This window comes from Pezoporus wallicus, unplaced genomic scaffold, assembly GCF_028554395.1.
Source record: "Pezoporus wallicus isolate ANWC-B61680 ecotype Strahan unplaced genomic scaffold, APGP_CSIRO_Pwel_v1 contig_3488, whole genome shotgun sequence".
NCBI lineage: Eukaryota > Metazoa > Chordata > Aves > Psittaciformes > Psittacidae > Pezoporus > Pezoporus wallicus.
In genome coordinates, this window is record NW_026635397.1 from 1380169 (window position 1) to 1399770 (window position 19602).

At 49.4% G+C, this 19602-nt stretch overlaps 1 protein-coding gene and 1 long non-coding RNA gene across 3 annotated transcripts; both read left to right on the forward strand.

Annotated features, from left to right (window-relative positions):
- The first annotated feature begins 11626 nt into the window (after window positions 1-11626).
- Window positions 11627-17210, forward strand: ACKR3 (atypical chemokine receptor 3). 2 transcript variants are annotated; one of them, XM_057422596.1, is made up of 2 exons: window positions 11627-11715; window positions 15231-17210. In XM_057422596.1, the coding sequence occupies exon 2, from the start codon at window positions 15258-15260 to the stop codon at window positions 16350-16352; it is 1095 nt and encodes a 364-aa protein (XP_057278579.1). In that variant the 5' UTR covers window positions 11627-11715; window positions 15231-15257; the 3' UTR covers window positions 16353-17210. The 2 variants fall into 2 exon arrangements, with proteins under 2 accessions (XP_057278579.1, XP_057278572.1); XM_057422589.1 differs by lacking the exon at window positions 11627-11715 and adding an exon at window positions 14496-14895.
- Window positions 17211-17710: 500 nt separating this feature from the next.
- On the forward strand, window positions 17711-18819 carry LOC130606347 (uncharacterized). The gene is made up of 3 exons (XR_008973957.1): window positions 17711-17768; window positions 17977-18203; window positions 18437-18819. It is a non-coding gene; the product is annotated as an uncharacterized LOC130606347 (long non-coding RNA).
- The last annotated feature ends 783 nt before the right edge of the window (window positions 18820-19602 follow it).

Below are 19602 nucleotides of genomic sequence, written 5' to 3' on the forward strand. Positions count from 1 at the left end.
GGCAAACAATCACTTTTCTCTGTCTTCTCCACCTTATGAGCTTGGTGCAGGTGATGGAGCAGAGCCTGGCAAAGCAAAGTCCTGCAGAAGGAGGAGAGGATGGGCCCTCCTGCCTGAAAAGGGTGGAGTGGGGTGGGCTCCTTGGCTCTCCACTAAGTCATGTGTAAGTCACCACCCATCTGGTTCTGTGGATGACTTCAGACTGGCTGGGGATGGAACCACACCAGGGGATGGTATTTTACTCGCATTTCCAAAGCTGTAGGCAGTGTCCGCTTCATGTCTGATTGGTGACACCTCAGACAGTAACTGAGCTCATAGCTTCTGATGTTTTTAAGAGGGAATGCTGGGCTTTCACTGCTTCTGTAGAGGTTTCTCCATGTGCTTTGAAATGTGACTGTCTGTGAGGCAGTTTTCTCCACCCCCCCTCTCCTTAGTGACTACCTTTGCTTGGATTTCTTGTCCTGCTTCAGGCTTAATCACACTGGTAAGGAGAGACAGTTGAAATGGCCACAGGTTTAAGCTGAACATTTTGCTGTGTTAAAAGAACCCTCTTCATCTAGCTTACAATATTAATCATAGAATCCCAGACTGGTTTGGGTTGGAAGAGCTTCTGCCTAAGAGCTCATCTCAGTCTCCCTTCTGGCAGGTTAAAGCCATTCTCCTTGTCCTGTCCCTACAGGCCCTTGTCCAAAGCCCCTCTCCAGGTTTCCTGAAGCCCCTTTAGGCACTGGAGCTGCTCTGAGCTATCCCCTTAAGGAGCCTTCTCTTCTCCAGGCTGCTACCTGCCATGCTGTGCAGAAAGACACTTTGGCTGCAGTGCACTTGATACCAGAGCAGAGAAGAGGCAGGTAATGGATAGAAGACTGTGAAGGTCTGCTCCTGACTGTGACCTCTGCTGATGGGTGGAAAATCTCTAGGATTGGTTTTCCTCATGTTTTTGCTGGAACTGACTTTGAAAAAGGAGGGTTCAGTTGGTCTCAGGGAAGACAGGGAGTGAGAAACAGAGTTGCTGTGATGATGACTTTCTGTGAAGGAAAGATGTGTCCATTAACAAATACTTGCACTTCCCTGTGTATAACCCTTGGACCAGTCCTGACAGAGCAATCCCCACTGCACTGGAGTTTAGGTGAGAAGTGATTGTCCCAGAACTCCCTGAGAGGACCAGTGTTTGGGCACTACCTGTAAAGCCACTGCAGGGAGACTGATCCATACATTCTCTTGTTCCTGATGTAGAGGATAGACGTGTGCTGGGAAGGTCTTTACTAGAGCATTGGTGTTAGATGGTGTTGGTTGGCTGTGAATATTCATGTGTGACTTGTTTCTGGAGCAAAAGTGTGAACAGGCGATTGCAGTTGAAAGTGTTAATTTTCACACACTGCTAAAAGAAATCCCAGTTTTGTGAAGATTTCACTGGAGCCAGGGGTGAGGCTCCTGACAGATTTAATGGGTGCAGATGTGAAATGCCGAGTTTGAATATTAAGTCCCTCTTAAAGTACTTTATTTCATCTGAAACATTCCCAGGCGCTCTCAGCGTGTTACTTTGTCAAACTCACCTTTCCTTTCCCCCTGGAGAGATTGGAGTCTCGACTTGCTATTCAGCTTTCTATTGCAGCTTTGTTTAGTGGAGTTTATACATTCTTACATCAAACATTATACAATCTGACCAGGAATCGTGCGATCACAGTGGGAGATGGGAAGAAGCAGCATAATTTGCTCTATAAACAAAGGGATCTTGTACATTAGAGCACAAGTTGGTTAATAAAGTGGGGTTTAGTGAAATAACAAAATAAATACGCACTTTTCCCTGGGATGTGTTTAGAAATACTTGCACTCAAATGGGGAATGTGGCACTCATGTCTTACCATAGAGACTGCCTTTATCTCCCTGGGCTGATGTGTCCTCAGTGAAGCTCCTGCTGGGGTTTGACTGCTGGCTGGACAGAGGATCCTCCAGAGCATTGGCTGGACAACCAGTCACGTTGAGAAGCTGGGAAGTGTGTTGAGTAGGGTATTTGTTATAGGTATGGGCAAAGGGCTGGTAAGTCAAAGAGCTGCTTCTGGATCTGAGGTCTGGGAAGGAGGAGAGTCAGGAGGGAGTTTTTTTACTTATTTCCGTGGATATCAGATGAGGATCCCTCCTATCCAGGGAGACCTCAGAGAAGCTCCAGTGCTAAAGGGCTACAGGAAACCTGGAGAGGGGCTTTGGCCAAGGGTCTTTAGGGACAGGACAAGGGGAATGGCTTCAACCTGCCAGAGGGGAGACTGAGATGAGCTCTTAGGCAGAAGCTGTTCCCTGTGAGGGTGCTGAGGCGCTGGCACAGGGTGCCCAGAGAAGCTGTGGCTGCCCCATCCCTGGCAGTGTTGAAGGCCAGGTTGGACACAGGGGCTTGGAGCAACCTGCTCTAGTGGAAGGTGTCCCTGCCCATGGCAGGGGTTGGAACTGGAGGAGCTTTGAGGTCCCTTCCAACCCAAACCAGTCCATGATGCTATGATATACTGCAGTGTGGGTAAAGGAGTCTCTCTGTGGCTCCCTGCAGTACAGACCTGGAAGTGTTTTATCCAACAACAATTGAAATAAGGCTCCTGAAGGAAGAGAAAGGCTTCAGTGGAGTTCATGGTACAACTCCCCTTAGCATGAGCCAGGAGCAGGATTTCGTCTTGGAGCTGTAGTGAGTACAACTCGCATTCCTCCTGGACCATAAAGCTAAAGTTGCTGAGAGTTATTATGCACACGTGCACACAATAGTGCTCAGAGCCCCATCCGCTGAGATCCTTCCTTGGGGATCCATATAAAATACCTCTCACAAAAGCTGCCCTGTGTGAGAGCAGAGGAACTCCATCTAGTGATGCTAAGCAAGAAAAAAAGCCCACAAACCCTTTTCCACACACAAATGCAGTCACGTACCTCTTATCTTCCTGCTATTCTGAGGAAGATAGCACAGCTAAACAGCACACACTTGCTGTATGGGGAACTAAAAATGCTGCCGGGAAAGTGCTTTCAGTCCCTGCTCTGCATTCTGCCAATGAGAAAAATGCCCCTTTGTCCTGGTGGTGAATGAATTTTCTTGTTCCCCTTTCTCCTTGGATTTATGTTAGCCCTGGGTTTCAGCCGAGTTTGATCTCCTCACTTTATTGTATTGCAAACAGTAGTCAATGGCTCTTCAGCTTGAGATTGCCTGGATTTATTTTCAGGTCAAGTCAACTCCCCTTGACCCAAGTCTGAACCAAAATCCATTCCCAGAAGATTCCCCCACAGGATATTGGATCCAAAGACAGAGTGACATTGTAATGAGTTCAAGGCTTCAGCTCAGTACAGTGCAGTCCCTGTTGGCATGAGGAAGTCAACTGAGCCATCCTTCTTACTTCAGAGCTGGGACCTTAAAGCTCATCCAGCTCCAACCCCTTCCATAGGCAGGGACACCTTCCACTAGAGCAGGTTACTCCAAGCCCATTGCATTACTAGTATTTGTGGTCTGAAGGGAAGCTGGTCCTAGCTCCTTATGTGTTTGCATGGCTCTAACATGCATACATATAATTTGGTGTGCAGGCTTTATGCAGCTGAAGAGATCATCTTCATTCTTCGTTCTTCTTTAAGGAAAAGTAGGATCTCTTTTGGGAACTGCCTACCACAGTGGCAGAGCAAACTGATATAGCATCCTGAAGTAAAACCACCACTTTGAAGACCTGGGACAAAAATGGGATGAAGTAATGAATTTATCCTGAATAATACATCTCCCTTCAAAAGAAGGCAGCCTTATGATTAGTACAGAAGGGTGTTTATTATTTCTATGGAAAAAAAGAAGTGGTGTAATCAGATAGGATTAACTTTCCAGGGGGCCTGGAAAGAAGCTAAAGCACAGGCTGCCTCCCTCTTGTGCTCACACTGGATAATCTGAGTTAGCCTAAAACCTCTTTGGCTTCCTATGGCGTTGGGCAGTGAGCTGCTGCCAATGTGCCTTGCACACCTAAAGCCATTATTAAGGACCCCAGCAACAAGTGTTTCTGCAGGACCTAAGGCTGTCCAAGTGTTTGGCTGGTATTAACTGCTTGTCTCAAGTGGGAGCCTGGCCCAGGTATGGAGTAAACCCCAATGATATTAGTGTTTTTACAGGTGGCTGAATACACTTAACGGCAAATACGTAAATAACATACAACTGACTTAATGTTGCATTAAGAGACTGGTTTGTGTGCGCTGACTTTGTTGTTTTGACTGTTCACGGTTAATGCTTCATCAGTTTTTTTTTATCTGGTTACTTAATTGCCTAGGAGCAGGCTTGGGTGCAGTTCTGTCAGTGGGACCAATAGTGCTTCCATTTTCTACCTCATTGGGATGGATGGGAAAGTTTTCAGCAAGAAAGCTGGGTCAGCAAAAGGTAGGAGCAGAAGAGGTCCAGCTGCAGTTTGCATGCATGTGCTCTCCTGTGCAATCCAGGTGATGAGCAAATCCCATTTTTTCTGATGTTATCCATGTGTTAATCAGGAGGTTAAGAGTGTGATGTGGTCAGACTGGTGTAAGTCATATTAAGGTGCAGGAGCTGCTCAGCAGTTACTGTTATCTTTTGTGGTAAGCTTAAGCTGTCTCCTCTCCTTGTTCCTCTAGAATAGGCTACTTTGGATCCCAAATTATCAGAGGAAAGATAAGATTGTGCCCAGTTATTGTCCAGTAACTTGTATGTTTCCTGAAAACCTTCTCATATTATGACAGCAGTCATGTGGCAGAGCACTCTTGGGATGATGGAGAGAATCAGAGAAGCTGTGGCTGCCCCATCCATGGCAGTGTTCAAGGCCAGGTTGGACACAGGGGCTTGGAGCAACCTGCTCTAGTGGAAGGTGTCCCTGCCCGTGGCAGGGGTTGGGACTGGAGGAGATTTAAGGTCCCTTACAACACAAACCAGTCTATGATGCTATCATTGGAATTGTGCTTATGGTGCTTTGTGAAGCTAATCTGAGCTCAGGTCTGTGTGTGTTTCTCTCTGTGATCCACAGCCTTCTCCTGCAGGAAAATATGCTCCAGGAGCTTGTTGGGAACTTGTGCATGGGATGAGTACCTGGAAAAGACGCAGAGTGGGCAGGAATTCCTTCCCGGTGTCCTCCACATCTGAAGCCATGCTGGAGGAGATTTGAACCTACAGCACGTGTGGGCTATGCTGGCTACCATGCTAAAGGTATGGATGGAGAAAGAGGAGAAAGGATGCTCCTATTTCAAATGAATAGATTTATGGGGTCAGGAAAGAGGTGGGAAGCCAAAGGTGGAGTGTGGCTGTGAAAGGGGGCTGTGAGACCAGTCCCACCTCAGCATTCTGCCTGTTGTGAGGAGACCTCATCCAAACTCTGTAGCTGGCTGTGTGCAGGGTGCTTATCAAGTGAATGTCAGATATTTTTCCTCAGGGAAGGGGGAGGTATTTATTATCCTCAACCTGATTGCATCTTGGGCAGGAGATTGGTGTCAGTTTGGTGCAGACATCTCTGGGCATGTGCCACAGTAGGCATGGACAGAAACCAGGCACATAGGGAGCCTAGATTCAGCAGCAACCAAAGAAGGGCTGTGGTGAGCCCGTATTTTGCAGCTGGGTGTCTGGTTCTACCTAAATCCTGAGTATCGGCTGCACTGAGAGCCAGGAGAGCTCAGCAATTTCCACTGCTGAGGCAGAGACAATACAGAAGGAGATGGTTGCTTAGTTCCCAACCAGTAACCATCAAACTGAATGCAACTGTGATGTCTTTTTCTTCTCACATCTGTCAGTGTTTGCTGGTGGGCAAACAGTGGCTGTTCACAACAGGCCTAGTGAAAATTACCCTTTGTGTTCATTTACTTAACATTTTCAAGGAGGTGTAGCTAAATGGAGGTGACCTTCGTTCTCAGCTCCCATCTTGGGCTTAGCTCCAACAGCTCCAGTCAAGCTATGCGGACTTTCGGCAGCTGGGACTTGGGCCCTGCTTTTAATGTCCCTTACTTGGTGCTCGTGCAGTCAGTGTTCCTTGCCAAGGTTATATTTGCTTTCCTTCCTAAAGGACTGCTCTAAGTATCATACTTTAACACAATATGTCTTTTTCCTCCACAGAGAACAATATGATATGCCACTGTTAAATCCGTATGTTCATGTAAAACGAATATAATCTCCCCAGTAGATTCCCCTTCCAAAAGATTTATGATTTAATTAATTTTTTTATTCCTTACTGGCATGTCGTATTTAGTTGTTTTACACCTAGCAGGACTCTTTCACATGGAAGCAAGTGAACGTAGCGGGGGATCCCATCATCCTAATTCAAACTCCATTCTTCCCTCTCTGTCCCTGGCATACCACTTGTAAGCCTTGCTGCTGATGCAGGGTTGGAGTTCAGCTTTCCATAGCATGACTTCTGTCAGAACCTACCCATGTTAATGTCACCTTGCTCATTTGAGGCAGCACTGTGCAGGAGAGGAGTAGTTTATGAATAGCTTTTATGTAAAAATCAGTGCCTCTGAACAATCTCCCCTGCTGCCTGGCTGCTCCAGGCAGGATTTCTGGCTCAGGGTCCTGATTTATCTTCCTTGTGGTCGCGCTTCAGCATGCTCTCAAATAAATGGCAATAATACTATGTCAGTAGCTTATGAAGCTGCAAATAACATTCATAGGTAACACCTTCATTTAGTGGAAGAGTAAGGTGGAAATGAACTGTGAAGGAGAAAACCATCTGCGATAATTAGTAGCTACACGAGTAATATTCCTAATTACACCACCAAATGATTTGTCCCAAAAGCTCTCATACCTTGAAAATAGTAAGTTTGCCAGCCCTTTCTTTATCAGATCCTGCAGGGATGCTTGCTGTACTGTTGCTTGGCTTTTGGGAAGCTCACTGGGGTTGACAGAAGGTTCCCTGCCGTGTGTTAACCTCTTCTGCTGCATCTTTGGAGGGGGGAGAAGATAAAGAATAGTTAAAATCCTGGGTGGCCCCGTTCATGGAGACCCACATGAAGTGTTGCGTGCTTTGCGTTGTCTCTCTGCAACAGCGCTGTTCAGCATCACTTGTCAAGAGGTGAATGCTGACACAGTGTCCCTGGGCTGGACAGTGCCTGGAAAACACCAATCACCTCTTTAAAAGGCTCCAATGCGTGGTGCTTCAAACCGCAAGTGCTGGGGGCCTGTGGCATCCTAAGGAGCTCAGCTTTCCTTCTCTAAAATATTCCTCTTAAATTTGGTCCTCATTGTAGTGGTGGTGAAGTTTAAAATACAGCTTTGGAGCTACAGCAGAAGTGGGAACCAGCTCCCAAGGGGCTTTCTGCAAAGAAACCCTCACCAACAATTCTCATGAACCTTTAAACCAACAAGTGGAGTGGTGTGGAGGGGAAAGGGAAGTCCTGGGCTGTGATTTCTCTTTTGTTGCTTGGTTTAGTGCTTTAGGCAAAGCTGGGGGAGGTGGGAGCCCTGCTCTAGGGTAATTTGTGGTAACACCTGGGTTGGGGCAATCCCAAGCACAAACAGAGGATGGGGGATAATGGATGGAGCAGCCTGAGGACAAGGACTTGGGAGTGTCCTCATGACCTGGCTTTAGTGTGCACTTGAGCCCAGAGGCAGAGGAGGACACTGTTTTCCTTGGAGCTGCCTGTGAGTGCCTATCCTGTGCTGCTGCAAGCACAAATAGTGCCTCTTTGCAGCAGAGCACTTCTCCTTGCTCTCTTCCCTTTGGTGTCCTCATCTTGTGTCTCTTCCAAACAGGAGAGGACGGAGCAGGACAGGAGAGCAGTCCTGTGCCTTTCCTGAGGGCTGCCGGGGGTTGCTGAGACTGCTGTAGGCATGCTTTGGCGCTCAATGACTCGATTGTTTGCTGTTGGTAGGGGAAGTGAGGCTGGGCAGTGCTGCAACGGCTGCCTCTGGAAATCACTGCTGGCTTCCTTTCTGCCTCCGATCTCAGAGGTGACTCCTCATGTAGTCATCTATTTATTCCTTTTGGTAGGCTGGTAGCTTCTTCCTCCATCCATCACCCAACCAATGCAGCGAGGAACGTGACCGGGAGAGGACAGAGAACTGGCTGTCTTGGAAGAGGGAGGAAATGAGTACTGCGTTTTCATCCAGCAGCCCTTTGGCGCTGGCTCCCAGGACTGCAGGAAGCTTTTCTTTACCTTCGTGAACTTCATGGATCACAGCCTGATTTCCTCCAGGGCTCGCTCTGGCTCTCTCTTCTCCATGTGGGTGTTTGCAGTGTGTTGTTCTCTGCCTGTGCATCAGGCTGCTGCTTTTGGACACCCGCTTGGTGCTGCTGCTCCCACCTTGCTCTTGCTGCAGGCAGATCCTCTTGTACGCAACAGGGAAGTGTTTCCCTGTGTCTCTCTTTGATTCCCGCTGTGCTGTTCCAATGCTCCACACCCAACACACATACGCACTTTGCCTCATTGCCTTTGTATCTCTTATCCCCCACCCCAGATCTTCCTTAGCACTTGAAGCTGCCAACTTGTTTAATTGTTGGATTTGTTGGCTTAAACAGGCAGGGCTGGGTGTTAGCTTCCATCTGCTTCCCACTTGCAAAGGGAAACCTGGAGAGAAAATGAGGATGCTTCCAGCCCATGTTCCCAGTGCCAGCTGGGAAAGGCTGCGTGGTCCCCGATAAATTCCCACTTTTTCTCTCTCCCTTCCCTCTCTGCCCCCTTTAGTAGAAAATTATGCTTTTGGAGAAAGAATTATACATTACTGTACTCAGGCAGTTAATGTACAAATACAAATAATAAGCAGTCAAAGCTTTTCAGTGCCCAACACCCTGTGCCTGCTCATCCTGCTATACCTATCTCTGTGGGTCAGACCTCAGCCTTAGGTGTGTTTATCTGCAGTGCTGAGCATGGTGGAGTCTTGACCTCATGCAGGGCCCCATGAAGGAGACCAGTCCCTCCCTGCTGTGTTGCCACAGACTCCTCCATAGTGGGGTGAAGAGCTGCAGAGCTTTGCTTTCCTCCTTTCCTGAATCATGGAATGGATTGGGTTGGAAGGGTCTTTAAATCTCATCCAGTTCCAACCCCATCCAACCTGGCCTTGAACACTGCCAGGGATGGGGCAGCCACAGCTTCTCTGGGCACCCTGTGCCAGCGCCTCAGCACCCTCACAGGGAAGAACTTCTGCCTAAGAGCTCATCTCAGTCTCCCCTGTTCTGGCAGGTTAAAGCCATTCCCCTTGTCCTGTCCCTACAGGCCCTTGTCCAAAGCCCCTCTCCAGGTTTCCTGTATCCCTTTAGGCACTGGAGGTGCTCTAAGGTCTCCCCTTAAGGAGCCTTCTCTTCTCCAGGCTGAACCAGCCCAGCTCTCTCAGCCTGTCTCATTTGAATGAGCGATGGATTGCTTGCCTGCACAGCTGCATCTACAAGGATGTCTGGTCACAGGACTATCTGAGCTCCTGTCTCTTGAGACACCTGCTTGGACTGGCAGCAGATACCAACAGGCAGGTAGCAGGTAGCATCTCAGCCCTCTGCTGATCTTACCTGGAGTGTCCAGCTCTGCTTGCTGTGTTTTAGGGATGTAGTTTCACATCATGTGGGCTTTTCATGCCTGAACATGGAGCAAAATCTGGCTTTCATAATGGAAAGGGAATGGGCTCTGTCTCCTGCGTTAGGAACTTGCTCCCAATAAAAAGATGGCTGGAGGGAGGAACCTGGAAATGGGAGCGAGGGCTCTACTCTCAACGAATGCAGGGGGGGAGGAGGTTGCTTGTGCCTCCTAGACAGCTATAGCAGCTTTCTGTTTGCAGGTCCTGGCCGGTGGTTTTGGAGAGCTTTGAAACGAATCATACTGCTTGATGTTAGTTTCTGGCACACCAGGTAGGGAAAGCCCACTCTGCTGACCTGTTTGGCTAAGGGATTTGGGAGTTCTGCTGGATATGTGTTTTTCCCTAGGATTTTCAGAGCCTGATTTAGCCCCGTGCTTCAGTACATGCTTATTTTTTACCCTAATCCTGTCATTGCCTGAACTCATCATGCTTTAATTCCACCAATGTCCACAGACTTGGGTGAGCACTTGGAATTTAGGCAGATACCGGAATGCTTTGCTCACTGTCAGCTGTGAAGTTTGGAGGACCTCATCTAGGGGGAGCGGGACACAAGGTACTTTACATCCCCTCTATTCATGGGATGGCAAGAGACTCATTGCTCTGTCCTTCTCCTCTGCAGTGCTGTGAGGATGGTAGCGGATGGAGTGGTCCAGATGGCCTGCTTGGTGGCCTCTTGCAGTCCTGCTGCAGGGTGGCACTTTGAGCCAGTGGCAGCCCATATCCTGGTGATGAAGAGGCTTCAGTGTATGCTTGGTGCTGCAAGAGGAGTAATACCTGCAGTTGAATCTTCCCTTTGCTGGCAACAATGCTGAAGCTGATTGTGCTTTCAGAGCCATATGTCAGCCCAGCTGTCAGTGCCCTTGTCAGCCTTCAGTAAGTTGTATGGTGTGGCTGTTGTGTTGGCAGGTAGATTGTCATCTAATCCTAGCATCTTCCCTGGGACAGACAGACAGGCTGACCCTGCTGAAGCAAAATGCAAACCTACCCCTTCCCCTCCAGGGCTAATTTAATCAGCTGCTTTTCTTGTGCTGAGGAGGAGTGTGAAGAAATGGATTTTCCCTGCCCATGGCAGGGGGTTGGACCTGACTGATCTTTAAGGTCCCTCCCAGTCCAAACCAGTCTGTGATTGATTCTATGATTTTCAGGTTTAGTTAGCAAGGTTCTGGCTTCCTGCCACTTTTTCTTGGCATTCATTTTTCTTGCCCTGCGTGTGAGGGAGTAGAGCTGAGAATTCCCTGCCTCCCCTTGCTTTGGGTTCTCAATATTCCATATTCCATAGAACATAGAGTATTTTACATCAGAGAATAGTCAAGCTTCTCAATATTCTATTTCCCTGTTTTTTTTTTAATAGGGAAAAATAATCCAGAAAACAACTAGAAACTTGCTTTACATTCCTTCCTCCCTTTCCCCTCTCTCTTCCAACTAGAAATCCCGCTCTCTGCTTTACCGCTGCTATAAGGGGCCGCGGCCGCGGCAGTAGCTCCGGCAGCTCGGGCGGGGCCGGCTGTGCTGCTATAAGGGGCCGCGGCCGCGGCGGGCGGCAGTAGCTCCGGCAGTGGCTGTGTCTGGGCTGAGTAGGGTAAGAGCGCGGCCGTGAGCGCCCGGGTGCCCCCATTCCCGCATCCCCCCCCCCATTCCCGCATCCCCCCCCCCCCCCCCCATTCCCGCCCCCCCCCCCCATTCCCGTCCCCCCCCCATTCCCGCATCCCCCCCCCATTCCCGCATCCCCCCCATTCCCGCGCTGCGCAGGGAGCGGGATCCGAACCTTCGCTCCCTCGGCCCCGGCTTTCGGTGGCCCCGCGGAGACCTCTCTCGGGATCATGGTTTGGGGTCGGGGCGGGGAGCTCGCTGTTCCCGCACGCACTCGGTGTCCCCGGGGCGGGTTAGCGGGTGCCGCACCTCGTCAGCGGTGTGCGGGGGGGATGGAGACCGCGGGGTCGCTGCCGCGCACCGGCACCCGGTGCGGCTCGCTCTGTGCGCCTTTCCCGGTGCGATCCGGAGCTGTGTGGGACACTTGTTTACCTCGATCTGGGTTTCTTTTCTTCAACTCGGAACTGCGGAAGGGAGCGTGAATGTGCCGGGCTCAGCCTTGCAAAGCCGCGTGAAAGCATGAGTGTTCTGCAGCAGCCAGATGTCCTGGCAGGACACGCTGCTCACTTTCCTGTGTTGGAGATCCAGGCTGGTCCTTTGGCACGGGAAGGGTGAAGGTGTGTAGGTGACACCCTGGGCAGCCGTCCTGGCTTTTCCTGGCATAGCTCAGTTTGCTTCTCTTCAGAAGGGCAAAGCCCAGTTTGCCTGAGGCAGGACCGGGCTGCAGGATGCTCTGGGGTGCTGAGAAGTTCCCAAAAGTGTCAAGAGCTTGAATGCTGCCTCGCGGTGTGAAGCTGCCCTCCCAGGCAGGGATGCTCGTGCCTGTTTACTCCTTCACAGCCCAGGGATGGGGAAGTTGCAGTCCTGCAGGCTGCATCGGCTCCAGGGACATCTCTGGGTGTCTGGAGCAGGATTTTGGGTACGTTGCCTTCCCTTCATGCCGTAACTCCAGTGAACTAAGGGACTGGCCACAGCACATGTACCTGCCAGGTGAAGGGGTGATGGCCTGGCAAGGGCTTTGCAGTGCAGTGGCCACAGAAAGCAGTTCCGGCTGCCTTCCCAAGTGTTGAGGATGCTGTGCTGTCTGCAGAGTGCGCTGAAGGTATTCTTTTAGGAGCACGGGGAGGCTGTGTTGAGTTTGTCTGGTGGTTCCCTGCCCGCTCCCAGCTAATTTGAGTGGGAATCGGAGTTCATGTTACAGCAGCTAATCCCAGACTATGGGGAGCCTGTCCTCGGAGCACTGTAATCTGGGAATAGCGCTGTCTTGGCCAGCAGGGCTTTGAGCCTGGGAGGCCGTATCGGGTTCAGGTTTTATTGCCGCGCTGGGGATGCGGAAGCGCACAGGCATGCAGCCGGCTAGGGCAGAGGGGATGCACGTGCGTGCAGCAGACCTGTACTTGGAGCAGAGGCAGGCAGAGATTTGGGCTGGTCATTGTGTTCTGCTCCATGAGATGCCCAGAGTGAGCGCCTGGGATGTGATGCCCTCTGCTAGCTGCTGTCCTAGGCTGGTGTTGGTGTGAGCCCCAGCTTCAGGGGCTTCCTGCTGCCTCCCTGATCGCCCTTGGTGCCTCTCTGTTAGCACCCCACAGCCAGGTCTGAGTTTCTTCTCCATTAGGGGATGTGCTGGAGGCTTTGTCGTGAGTGGTCACAGCTGTCCTGGAGGGTGGCTTAAGCTGGGGTCTTGAAATGTGAAAAGAGCCTACTCCTCTTGCTGGACCACAGAAGATGCCCAGCCCCACCTGTGCTACTTCAGTGAGGTTTTGTGGGGATAGCCTGATGTTCCTGCTGCTCTGTTCACTTCGCTGTCCACAGATGCCAGCAGGAGACGGTGGCTCATGCTGTGGGCTGGGATTGTTGTGGCTTTTAAGGAGTTTTGTCTGGTTGCTGTGGGGTTTTGAGATACGGCAGCTCTGGGATCCTGCTGATTCTCCCCACACTTGAGAGGCCTTCAGAAGCGTTTGCACTTGGGACACAGTGGTAGTGATGAGACCCTGGATGAGGTCTGGCAGAAGACCCATCTCTCTCCCTTCTGCAGCTCTTCTGCCCTGCATAGAAATGGGTTAAATCACTCTCTGCTTTCCTGAAGATGGGGATCGTCTATCCCAGGACAGAAAGCTGCCACTGTCTGAGCTCCCTCTTTAGCCAGCGTTTCAGCAAAACCCATGCTTAATTTGATTTGAATCTCAACGCCATCTTTCAGCAGGCCAGCTGGATGAAAGCCTGAAAGGCTGAATAGGTTTGAAGTGATAGGCTAGATCTCCTCAGAGGGCCAGTTTGGGCCCTGTTTGTGAAGAGATTTGATCTCTCCTGGATGCATGCAGGGCTTCCCTCATTGTTAGTGCCACCAGCTTCCTCTCCACTGGAACAATAGTGCCTTGAGTCCTTCCTGGTAATCTCCCCCTTTATCTCCCTTCTCTTCCGTAGTCTGTATCTCTGGCAGGTGGGGAGGGAGGGAGGTTTGGGAAGAGGCAATTATGCAGATGGAGAAGGGAGAGGTGCTGTGCCAACCCATGTCCCTTTTTTTGGGAGCAGGGGCTAAAAGACTGTGCTCAGAGCTCTTTCCTCTGGGGTCTGTAAGCCCTACCAAGCTGTCTTATGGTGGGGTTGAGGATGTTCAGAGGTACAGGTGGCTGTAGGGGTTTACCCCCCTGTTGCTCTCTCTGGCCGTGAGCTCATGCTGGCCTTGCCCCTAGGGCTTGGCCAACATCAGGAGGTACCTCTCCCTGTCGGGGCTGTTGGCATGGGTAAGAACAAGGTAGTCACGGCTGAGGATGCTAGAAGTGTGCATGGTGGAGACTCTGGGTGGGCTGGCTGACATACTGCTCTGGCTCCAGTGAAGCCATGGGGAATGAGATGGGGTCCATCCCTTGGAAACACCCCTCTCCATCTTTATTTTGGTGTGCTGGAGCCTATGGGTGCAGAGCTGAAGTGTGGGGGTCACAGGCCAAGGCTGCTGCTGTGGGTGGTACTGTTGTGGGGTGGGAGGGTGCCAGTGAGGGAGCAGCGTTTATCCTCAGCCCCTAAAGCACAGTGGTAATTAGCAGCCTGGCCTCAGGTTTTGCATGAGCCACGTGGGTCTGCTGGGGCCTTTCTGCTGCTGGCAAGGAAAGTAATGAGAACCCTTACTGTGTCCGCTGCCTGCCGATAGAAGAAGGCAGTCCAGAGGCAGAAAAAGTCAATGTAGGAAAGCAAAAGGGTGGGGAGGAAACAGTTGTTGTGGAGCCAGCTGTGATGGAGGAGTCCTCTGTAAATCAAAGCGCTCTCCTAAAGAGAAAACTTAAGCCCAGTGGTCAAGTTCTGACTTCTTTCTTTCTTTCTCTCAAGCTACGTGATACCATTAGCGGCAGGGAATGCTGTGTAATAGGGAATCCAATTGAAGGGGGAAGGATGGAGCAGGGTTTAAATTTAAAACTGGGCAAGGGTACAAAGCCCCTCATTTCCCCATTTCTGCTTAGTGCAGCTGGAGCTGGGCTTGACAAGATGCTGACCAGAGCTTGTGGTAAATGTTTTACAGTACCGTGTATCAGCCAGATCAATTCTACTATGCTTGAGGGAGTGCAGATAAAGTGGCTTAAAGATTCCCCTGCTGAAAGCGATAGGATCATCATTTATGCTAGAGAAGACAGATTTAGTCGCCTGACATTTATTTGGCCATGGTGTGCTCTGCAGATTTCCCACCCGGGGATGATAGCTAACCTGATGATGTCAGATGTGAGCTGCATGCAAGGAAAAAAACACACAAAAAGCCAGTGCTATTCCTCTTGTCGGCCAGAGGAGTTTTGCTGTGTCTGGATTGGGTGTTTTATTCCATATATCCCTTTCATGGAAAGGGCTTTATAAGCGTAGTACTAAAATGCTGTGTCCTGCTTTGCGTTGTGAAGATGGCAGCAGAAATACCTTTGTTAATTTAGGTCATTTCATAGTATCCCAGACTGGGTTGGGTTCGAAAGGACCTTAAGCTCATGTAATTCCAGCCCCCTGCCACAGGCAGGGATGGGGCAGCCATAGCTTCTCGGCGCAGCCATAGCTTCTCTGGGCATCCTGTGCCAGCACCTCAGCACCCTCACAGGGAAGAGCTTGTGCCTAAGAGCTCATCTCAGTCTCCCCTCTTTTTATCCTATTTTGCCTGTAGGTCCCTTGGACTCCGAATTGAGCAAACATGAGCGCACTTGACTTGACTTCCATCCTTGATTTTCTGGAAACGGCCAACTTGACAGAGATCAACTGGACGTGCAACAATGGCGACTGCATCACAGTCGATGCGACAACATGCCCCGGCACGCTCAACAAGAGCGCCCTGCTATACACCCTGTCCTTCTTCTATATTTTCATCTTCGTCACAGGGCTGGTGGCCAACTCGGTTGTGGTGTGGGTCAACCTCCAAGCCAAAATGACTGGCTATGAAACCCACCTCTACATCTTCAACTTGGCTATTGCTGATCTGTGTGTTGTCATCACCCTTCCAGTGTGGGTTGTCTCCCTCATCCAGCATAACCAGTGGAACATGGGAGAAATCATGTGCAAGATAACTCACCTTATATTTTCCATCAACTTGTTTGGCAGCATCTTCTTCCTGGCGTGCATGAGTGTGGACCGCTACCTCTCGGTTGCCTATTTCACCAATTCCAGCAGTCGCAAGAAGAAGATAATCCGTCGCTGTATCTGCATCTTAGTGTGGCTCCTTGCCTTTTCTGTGTCTCTGCCAGACACCTATTATCTCAAGACAGTCTATTCCAACAATGAAACCTATTGTCGTCCCGTCTATCCAGAGGAGAGCTTCAAAGAGTGGTTGATTGGCATGGAGCTCATTTCGGTCGTGCTGGGCTTTCTCATACCTTTTCCCATTATCGCTCTCTTCTATTTCCTCCTTGCGAAGACCATCTCCGCCTCCAGTGACCAAGAGAGGAAGAGCAATGGGAAGATCATTTTCTCTTACGTTGTTGTGTTCCTCGTCTGCTGGCTGCCCTACCATATAGCTGTCCTGCTTGACATCTTTTACAGCCTTCATTTCATACCTTTCAGTTGTCAGATGGAGAACTTCTTATATGCCACTCTTCACATCACTCAGTGTTTCTCTCTAGTGCATTGCTGCGTCAACCCCATCCTCTACAGCTTCATTAACCGCAACTACAGATACGAGCTCATGAAAGCCTTTATTTTCAAGTACTCTGCCAAAACTGGTCTCACTAAACTTATTGATGCTTCCAGGGTGTCAGAAGCAGAATACTCTGCTCTTGAGCAAAATGCCAAATGACTGCAACCCCCTAAAGACACCTCTTTGACTCTCTGACCTTTGTTCTTTGCGTGATGGTTTTGTGTGTGTTGTTTGTTTGTGTGGGGTTTTTACCCAGCTTTCCTTGTACGTGTTATGAACGGGGCATGAATTCCAGCCTACAGAAGAGAAATAGCAAACTGTAATTTAAGAGTAGAATCAAGTGCAAGAATTGAAGTGGTACCAAAATTAAGCCTTTTCTCCTAGCCTGGTCTGGACTTCTCAACAATGCTATGCAAATGGGGGTGACTTTCTAGCAGACAAAGCCATTGTGTACCATAGATAACATGATTTTTTCAGCATAAGCTTTTCCTTCCACATGTAGATTCCCTCTTGTCTCCTTGTATATGTTATATATATATAGTGTGTTGTATTTAAAAGCTCAAGACTTTATTTTCTGGCTCTTGGTGTACCTTATACAATTGTATTTGAAAGTTAAATATATTTTTATCATGTATTTGAGGTGTATTGCTGATGAGTGTATCCAGAGTGCTGTAATCTGAGCGTTAGATTGCCATTTGGTTTCAGCTGTTGTAGGGAAGAGGATGCCGATGAATAGCAGCATGGAAATGATGCTCTTAGGCGCATCCTCCTTGGCTGACACACTTTGCTGACCATAGCTTTGTGGGGTGGTGATACCCACATTTCTGGAGCATGAAATGTATGTAGTGTAATATAGTTGCCATCATGTTAAAATTAACAGTATTGTAAGAGTTGTTAACTCCTACGCCCGTCCTTCACCAAGCTCTATTCTTATGCACAGAATGAATGAGCTGACTTCTGAGAGTTGTCTCTATTTGTAAGTTATTTTTGTAAAATAAAGATCTGGAAAAAAACCAACCCAGTCTGTGCCCACAAGTGGTTTGATTTGCTGTCCTTTCTGTCAAAATCCCCAGGCCACCTCCTCTCCTTTGTCTGGTGCAGGAGCAAACAGGTCAGGCTATGCTCTCCTCGTGTTTGTTGACAGTGGGCAGGAGCCCTTGAAGGAGGAATGTGAGGCAGCACTGGTGCGTGCGGAGAGGGGAAGGGGTGGGAGGAGCAGCTGCGCTGTTGCGGAAGGTGATGGATTTATAAGGTGAAAGCTGTTGGGAGTGATGAAAGGCTGTGCTTGTAGCTTAGAGATAAACACGTGGAAGGAAAATATGCAAGTATGCAGATGGAGTGGATGTTTGGACTAATCCAGGTTCTGTGGGTTTTGCTTGTGATGGAATTTGGGGTTAGCAGTCCTGACAGCATTAAATCCCTTTTTATCTCTTCCTCTCTTTGTTATAATTTGCATTGAATTTGCAGCACCATACTGTCAAAGTGTGGGGCCAAATTCAGCTGCTGCCGGAGGCACAAAGGAGATCTTTAAGCCACCAAACACTTGAATCGTGGTCATCCTCATCTCAGGACAAGGTAACTGATGTTAAAGCATTGGTGTCTCACAGCCACCACTGACTTGCTGTTGCTGGTGTGTGTTTTGCAACTCTAACACCGTGCTAACTGCATTGCTGTGAAGGCTGTGCTTAAATTCCTGTTAAATCAAAGCACAGCCGCATCCCCCCGAGATCCGAAGAGCTAAACAGTTTTGTAATGACTGTATTTTGTTTCTTTCTCCATGCAGCATTTCTCACCTCGGAGGTGATGCTATAGAGACATTTGGCAACACTGCAAAGTCTACCGTCCTGTCCTTGCGCTTCTAAAATATCACTGGTCCACACCCAAACAGAGGAGCCAGTTGCAAAGAAGGCTGCCAGCGTAACTGTCACCACATAGCTACATAGCTATAGCCTTTTGTGCCACTGCTTCGAGGAGAAGGGGATTTTGAGCTTCCCGTAAGCCTTTCTTAAGGTACTGCTCAACTGCAAGGAAAGAAAAGTGCTCCCTCGTGCTGATAGTTAACACTGGAGATGGTGTGTTAATCCTGAGAAATCAATGTTCCTGATTTAGCTGGGCATTGCTTTACATGCCAAAGCACCCTTATGTGTATCCTCACTGAAGGTGCTGGGTACAGCTCTTTATCCCACTCCTGTGTGCCTGCAGGGTGTTGCTCAGTTTATAGCAGTGTAACTGTATCATTTCAGGTTGTGTCTCAGGCAGAGAGCTGTATTCATGGGATGCTGTACCTGGTTTGAAGGTTGGAGTAAGCAGAACCAGCACTGGGGCTTGGGAGGGGTTGCACGAGGCCTTCCCTGGGATTCAGCACTCCTTGTGTGGAGGTGAGTGGCCCCGAGGTGACTCTATGAGAAGTGTGTAAATGGGCAGAGACCAGAGAAGTGGATTTGGATGCCTTGGGGTCTGAGCTGAGGGAATTTATCAGCAGATAACAGGAGAGTGAAAACACATCTTCAGGTGGGTGTGGGTGTGACTGTGACTTGCAGTGACTGATGTGATGAGGTGGCTGCTGCCACCTTGCCTGGCCAAATGTCCCAACCCTGGAGATGAAGAGTCTCTGCTTCTTGCTGCTGCAGGGCTGTGGCTTTGGGGCAGGACTGATGGGTCCTGTGGCTGGCTGTACCCAGAGATCTCCATTGTTCCTCTGACAACTGCAGGTGCATGTGGAGGGGGGACAGGTCTTGCCTTCACAGTGGGGTTAAATTTACTATGTTAAGATCAGTAAAAATCAAACATAATGCATGCTCTAGCAAGTCCTTGTGCTTAACCTTTGTGTATTATGGCTGAAAGCATCCCAGGGCTGTCAGACTCTACATAGCTCAGGGGCAGGCACTGAGCAAATACAAATACATCTGCTCGGGGAGAAAGGATTTGATTTTATTTCTTATATATAGAAAGCATAGTCCTGCTTTACTGTTACTTAAAGACAGAGTTCCTTTTATGAGCCATAAACGACATTGAGGTGTAGCACAGTGACTTTAAATCAGTTCCTCTGGCAACCATCTACATAATGTATTGTAGGGAACGCCTAACTGGCCTGCTTCTTAATCCATCGTTTCAGTGCTGCTGACTTTAGATACTACCCTTTCATGAGTTCACTGAGCAGAAAAGTCATTTCAAGTTCCAAAGAAGCAAGAAATAACTCAGCTGTGAGCAATATTTAAGCACGTGGCCATGGCTGCGCTGTCAAAGCCAGCTCTTAAACTGCTTCAGAGAGTTTCTTCATCAGAAGAGTTCAGCTGGTACTTCGACAAGTGGGGCTCAGCCCCCATGATGAGGTATGGGGCTGAGCAGTGCACGATGAAGTGCGATGGGGTTTGGGGGGAACTGGTGTGTACCGAGTCCAGGTTATTGC

What these genes read in the sequence shown, in the direction of transcription:
- ACKR3 (XM_057422596.1), top strand. Translation starts at nt 15,258, where the DNA reads ATGAGCGCACTTGACTTGACTTCCATCCTTGATTTTCTGGAAACGGCC.